Genomic DNA, 7514 nt, shown 5'->3' on the forward strand with positions numbered 1-7514 from the left:
AGTTTAAATATCCGACAGATGGAAAGAGAAACTTTTAGAGTGTAAAAGAGATCTGACATTAAAGGAGGAGATTGATCTGCTGCTCTGTGATCACAGACTCATTAAAACAGCCCTGAACTCATGATGATGTTAGTGTGTGTGTGTGTGTGTGTGTGTGTGTGTGTGTGTGTGTGTGTGTGTGTGTGCATAAAAGCCCAGCATTAATTAGTCAGAGAGAAACGGAAAGTGATTCTATAACTGAAGTTGTTTTAAGAATTGAAGTGTTTTATTTTGAATCTTACACACTTTTTAGTTTAAAGTTAAGAATTTTCAATATTCTCAATATTTCAAACCCCATTTTTTATTTATTTATAATCAACATATTATAACAACATATTTGTCAGTTATAGCCATTCAATGTATTTGTCGTCACGCTGTCTTACATTGATCACTATAAATGTGTTTACAAAACAAGACAAGCAATTTCTGGTATTTTTTAAAAGTGATGGTAGATGAAGAACCAGCTGTTAGATGGAGAGATAATGGATGACAGACTGCACAGCTCCAACTTATCATCAAGGTAAAGTAAAGCTGCTAATGTGTCATAGTGTTGTATGGAAAACTTGCCCGGTGCACATCATGAGATCACATCCCAGTTGCTTACAGCTTGAAGGAAATTATTGACTGTCTTCTTTATAGACTTTTTTTACAGCAGACATTTTGAATCATCGTTGCAGGAAAAGCACAGGTGTTGCTAACAACATTAATAATGACTGTTCTATTTAAATGCATCCGTCATGTCTGCTGTGAAAAAGAGCAGACATGTTATGCCTTAAAACATCGATGAATCCTTGCAGCCTAGTTTGTTTGGTTGGATTGTAATACACAAGTAGCTCTTCTTCTGTTGTATTTCTGACAAAGTAGCTGCTGACGGTAATTGATGCTACCAGTGGTTGATACACATGTGATTTCCAACAGACCTCTGGGACCTGTATTACTAAAAAAGAGTAGTAATAATAATAATAATAATAATAATAACTTTTATTTATATAGTGCCTTTCATGAAACCCAAGGACACTTTACAGAATTACAGTGGCTATACTAAGGGAGGTTGTAGGCTGTGGTAAACAAGTGGTGTTTCAGGAGTTCTTTAAAAATGTCCAGGGATGTAGCATTTCAAATATCTGCAGGGAGGGTGTTCCAGAGGGATGGGGCTGCAACACTTAAGGCTCTGTCTCCAAAGGCACAGAGTTTGATATGGGGAATGGAGAGCAGGCCAGCGTCTGAGGACCACAGGTTTTGGGGTGGGGTGTATGGATGGAGAAGGTTGGAGAGGTACAGTGGGGCCAGGGCATGGAGGGATTTGTAGGAGAGAAGGAGGATTTTATATTTGATGCGGGACTTAAGTGGGAGCCAGTGAAGGTGGATGAGGGTTGGGGTGATGTGCTGCCAGGTCTTGGTGTGGGTGAGGACCCTGGCGGCAGAATTTTGGACATTTACGGAGCCTGTCTAGGGTTTTGCTGCGGACCCCAGACAGGACTCCACTGCAGTAGTCCAAATGGGCGGTAATGAAAGCATGTATGAGGGTTTCTGCCACAGAGTCAGAGAGTGATGGCGGGATTCTGGAAATGTTTTTAAGATGAAAAAAGGCAGATTTGGTGATAGATTTGATGTGAGTATGGAAAGAGAGGGTGCAGTCTTGCAAAATGGGTGGCAACTAACTGCAGACCTGTCAGCATCGTAGAAGACTCGGGTCCTAAAGACATTCTAAGGTTGGCATGTTCTGACCCGTCTTATACATTGCCGTCGAGGGGGACAGTAGTTTCACCATACACAGCCTGTATGACACGGAGAAAGCAGCTAAACTGGAACTGCTGCCAAGTGATGCAAGGTGATCACTGGACGTCAGTGAGTAATGCACAGTTACTGCACACTATATTGACTCTAGATTCAAATGTGTGACTAGATTAACACATTTTTCTTTTGTTTACAGTAAATAAATAAATAATAAACAAATACAAATCTTAAAATAAAGTTCATAAAGTCACTTTCTTTGCATTCATTTGATTCCCAATCAAGATAAACTGGTAAGAATTGCTTTCCATTGTTAATATGTACTTAAAAACTGTTCTGAAATGCAAAATAATAGAATTTTAATCATGTGATAAAACGTGATTAATCGCGATTAACTATAGAAATTCAGTGATTAATCGCAATTTTAAAAATGTATCATTTGACAGCCCTAGAATTTAAATATATTTTTGGCATTTTTGCTTTTATTTAAGTCAGGAAACAGAGAATATAGAGAAAGAGGTAGAACATGCAAAAAAGGTTCCTGCTGGAATTGAACTGGGGACACAAGATGTGTCTTAACCACTTGGCAGGACACCTCATCAAATGTCATCAAATAACAGGAAATATATCTCTGCAGACCTGAACGACTGATAATGCAATGAAGGGCAGCACAACTGTTAAACTGTCTCTCCAACCCAGTCTCACGGCAGTTTGTAAAATGGTCACGTAATTTAATCTATTGATTCGTGTACACGGACACTTTTATGTCGTGAGACCGTGTTGGTCTCTCTTACTGCCGGTTTATTTACTTAATAAAATGTTTCAGTCTTCACCTTCTTCAGGGAGGTAAATACATACCGAGCTTAAGTTGACAGAAATGAATAAGGAGCATTAAACAGGAGCACAAATATTCAACACCCTCCGTCTCATTTTCATCTTTATTGGACACAAAGTCAACAACACATTTCAACACAACCTGCTCTGTGTTACATCAAGAGAAGCTCATATACATGCACTACATCACACACACTCACACTCTTAAATATCTATATTGAGTTTATTGTATAACAATAAATAATCAAAACAAAAGTAATGAGAAAAATTGTTGATTACATTTAGTGTGAAATTCAGAACTGAATGTTGAAAACCAAGTAAGCATACACTTTCTTTTTAGAACACGATCAATCTGGTCATTGCACATCAGACATGATTAAAACTGAGGTAAATCCTTTGTTATTGAGAAAAAGAAAATCAAAGCAAGGACCTCAATTGTAAAACTGTTCCTGTCATATTTATCATTTTTATATTCAAGTCACAGAACAGCGCCACACAACGAATGTATCGGCAGTTTTTGGAGACGTTTTCAGTAACTGCACCACGTCTTATTTTTTTTCTTCATGTTGCTGCATTTAAAGAAAAACTAGAAGGTTCTTTTGGACATTTCGGTTCACTACCCTCACCAAAGAACCTTCTTTTTCTGGGTGCATGACCTGATCTTCCGTACTTGTTACTTACTCTTCCACTCTTCCTCTCTGCCTTCTTTTTTTTTCCTCACCTTTCCTCCCCAGAGAGGCTGCCAAAAACATATTTTCTAAAACTGTTAAGAGTGATGGAGAAAACCCAAGATTAAGATCTCAAAGCTGTCTGGACTTGCTGGATTTGACGTGTGTATGTGTGTGTGTGTGTGTGTATGTATGTGTTTTCAGAAACCCGTCTGACGAGCTGCTGGATATTTTCTTTGAAGAGAGGAAGAACTTGTGAAAAGCTTTGACACGCTCAAGTTTACAGGTGTGTAACAGTGTTAGAAGCTTTCTGACAGCACTAATGAAACTGACAGGAGATGGAGGAAGGAGAAGAGGGAAGAGAAGGGGAGGGGAGGAAAGGAGGGAGAAGGAAGAGTGGACAATATAGAATTAAAGCTATTAAAGTGTCTTGTCAAATCCATATGTGCCAAATTCTTCAAACATGCCAGTGGCTACCAAGATGTACAAAAGTCAAAATCTAAATTCTGTCCAATTCTGACAGAAAACAGTCACTCTAAATATCATATCTATATATATATTTCTCTTTCTGCATATATTTCTGAGCACTAAAACAGTAACATTTAAAAAAAAGAAGGTCCTGACCAACAGTTAAGGTATAATGTGCAAAAATGTTTCTCCATCCATAAATAAGAGTCATGGTGGAAAACCTCCAAGCCAGAGGTCGAATGATTGACACCTACCCGTGATCTCATGGTGTACTGATACACCGTGGAGTACATTTCTACATCACTGAAGCGAGGTGAGAACTGGAGGTCACAAAAACAAGATTTTCAACTGCTCTTTCAAAAGATCACACCACTAAAGCATTTCTGCTAAATTATAAGAAGCGACGGATGTGGTTAGTTCCAGGATAACAAACTACTTGTTGTACCCGCTGTTATTAATAAGCAACATTTAAGAGAACAGACGCTGTTTTCTTTTAAAAGAAATATATTAAACTGTAAATGTGTCCCATTCACCTATTGTTTCTGTTAATAAAATGAAAGTCAAAATCTTCATCAAACACCTAAAGATGTAAATGGAATACTGTGACATTTAAAATGTTCTCCTAAATATAAAATTTTAAAGTGACTTAAACAGATAAATTCTAGTCAGTGCCAGGCAGACAGTCACATTAGCCACAACAAATACACCAAAAGCTCACTATACAAGATTAACAGATTATATTAGACAGCAGTTCTGATGGTAAGTTCTGTACATGTACACATTTGGAGTAGGATGAATGAAAAAGGAAAGCTGCAAAAGACAAAGTCTTGACATCTATCAGTGAAATATAAAGCGTTGTCATCTGCAAAAAAACACACAATCCCCAAATGAGGCAAGAAAGGAGAAAGCTGCTGTTTTCCTTCAAACATATGAAACTCCAGAAAAGTTTTTACATTGTGAGAGATTCCAGCAATGCCAGAGGAATTGTGTGACATGACCCACAATCATTGGAAAAAAGAAAAGGTTCACTTGGGAACTTGAACCAACATGTAGACATAGGAAGCCATGGAAACTAGATGGTATTAAATAAAACAGAGAAGGGCTGAATAAACTAAACTGACTTAGAACCACTTGACAGCCAAAACTGACTCCAAGCGGGTGAACAAAGCTGATGTTGTGTTCAACGCAAAGTGAAATCAAGAAAAGGGAGAATTTGTAAAGAAAAATGACCAACTTGGATAGATAATCATCAAAAAAAGAGTGTTTTTGTTTTGGACCAAACAGATCAGGTACTGAGGAGCCATAGAAACTAAATTCAAGAACTAAACTGAGTTAGGACCTATATACCAGAACCCCTTTTGCAGAATTATACAATGTTGCTATTATGCCATTAAAATATGACTAAAATAATGTTATGCTTTTTGCCCTTTTGAATATCTGCAGTGAGTAATGCTGCACCTCCAGTGTCTAAAGATGTACTGTGATCATGCTTTTAGGACGAGCAGTCTGAAGTGAGAATGTGTGTATGTGAAAATACATTTGGGTGCAAACACACACACACACACACACACACACACACACACACACACACACATTGCTGCATGAAGCTTAGAGGGTGGAAAAGCCTTGAAGGTGTTACAAAAGTAAAAGCAAACACCAAAGAACTCTCTCTCTCACACGCATGCACGCGCACACGCACACACACACACACACACACACACACGCAGTTTGAAATGTGTAAAGTGTGTACTTGTCTTACAGAGGTTGGAGAGTACCAAAGCCTTCAAGAGAGCAATGGAGAATTTCCTTAAAATGTTTTCAACAATCTACATAAATAATAAATTCCAGAAATAAAACTAAAGAAATTCACTCTAGGGTGTTTCATTTTTTGATTTCGATACAAATGGTAATATAGAGAAAAGAAAATGGAGCCAATATTGATTTATTTATGCTAAGTCCATATTCCAATCAGTGTTTCTGCAAAGTAAACCCACAAATAATTGCACATTTAAAAAAAAAAAAAGAAAAAAAAAAGAGGATCTTATTTAGCACTGAAATAAAATAGAAACTAGGAGGGCAGCCAATGGGAGCAAGCCAAAGGCTGACTTTAAAAAACAGTTGGGACCCAAAATGGCTGCAACAAGTTGGTGACAAAGGAGATCTGTGACATCCAGCAAAAACAGCAAATAAATAGGAATGACAAGAAGGTGTAAACTAAAAAAATACATTGATGCAAATCATAATGTAAACAAGCCTTCTATCACAGCTTTTTTTTAAATAAATTACAGAGTGTGTTTCCTCACAATGATCACTATGGAAGATAAAAACAAAAGATTCATCCAGTCCAATCCTGGACCTGAGCTGGGTTTTTACTTTTACCTTGGGTTTTTAAGACAAACCTTTGAATGGAACCACCTGAGCCATAACCATCAGCCTCGCTTATTTTTAGACTCAGTGTAGACTCAGCAGCTCAGGATACATATTTGAAACTAAAACTAAAGTGACCACTGACCATGCTGCAGCATTTCAGAGACTCCCCTCAAACAAATACAACAACAAGGGCTCAGCTGGAGATACACATCTGGTTTAGACCATGAAGCGGTGCTCCTTGCCGTCGTGGGCCATGAGGATGACGTTTCGGTTGGAGGTCCAGATGAGGCGGGCGAGCTTCAGGTGATTCTGGGAGCCCGGGGACGCCGGCTGCACAGGAGGAACCTGGTAGGTCTTAATGCAGCGAAGCTGAGGGGCCGAGTTCAACATCCCGATGCTGCCCAGCAGACTGGTGTTCATCTGAGGAGAACAAGATACACACAAAGCTGCAGATAACACTTATATACATCATACATAAAAAAAAAATACACTTACCAACATCTAAATTCATATTTTCAAACTCACACTGGACAAACTTAAATCAGAAAATATTTAATATTTTTGCCATATAAATGGGTTTAAAAAAGAAATCAAATGATCAAAATTGATAATGCTAATGGTGATAACAGCTCGAGATTACTCTTGGAAACCTGATCAAACATTTAGCAGTTTAAATCAGCTTAATTCTGGATCAGTTTTGGATGAATTCAGTAACAGGTGACATGTTTTGTTCCTAACTGCAATAATAATTAGTAGTATTCTGAATTTGCACCAGATCTGATTCAAAACTGGGTGTTTTCTTCTCCATAGCAAAGGCATCTAAGTCTCATGGGTATTGTAGTATTTAGAGCTATCCACCATACCAAAGTGACAGTAAGAAAACGATTGCTCTGAAACTAAGTTCTAAAACAAATAATTGAAACTGGTCTGGTCATATCATAAACATGGAATGGGGAGATTATCCAGAAGACTCCTGTGTGTTGTATGATGAAGAACATTGAGGAGATCAATGAGAGATGAAAACTTGGAAATGGAAGTTTAGATTGGGAAAACATACTTGTGAAACCAGCAAACTCTCCCACTTTACAACTCGTTAATATGGTTATAACTGTTCGTAGTACCCATTGCTCATAGTTAAAAGCTAAATAAAAGCCAATTTATACTTAGCCACCAGGATATTCTTCGCATCTGAGTAATCACAGCTGAAACTTTCCTTTGCTTCAAAGTTTTTACCTGCTTTATCTTCCCTATTCTGTTGGTACTTAGTATAGATTGTATACAAACTGTATTGTCTAATACAGTTAAAAATTTTGGAAAGAAGACCCTTATCATCAGTTCCTGTTAGTGATGATACTCCTAAACTCTGAGGAAACATTGAGTTTAACCCGTGATGCTTGTGTC

General features: G+C 37.8%; 1 protein-coding gene across 2 annotated transcripts in view; it reads right to left on the reverse strand.

The window, feature by feature from the left end:
* Window positions 1-2697: 2697 nt before the first annotated feature.
* Window positions 2698-7514, reverse strand: part of wdr7 (WD repeat domain 7) — a 159271-nt gene continuing 154454 nt past the window's right edge. For both annotated transcript variants that reach the window (XM_078272136.1, XM_078272135.1), the window contains exon 30: window positions 2698-6533. In XM_078272136.1, the coding sequence (XP_078128262.1) occupies window positions 6330-6533 (204 nt within the window). In that variant the 3' untranslated portion in view covers window positions 2698-6329. The remainder of the gene's footprint in view (window positions 6534-7514) is intronic.

The sequence above is a fragment of the Sander vitreus genome, chromosome 16 (assembly GCF_031162955.1).
Source record: "Sander vitreus isolate 19-12246 chromosome 16, sanVit1, whole genome shotgun sequence".
NCBI lineage: Eukaryota > Metazoa > Chordata > Actinopteri > Perciformes > Percidae > Sander > Sander vitreus.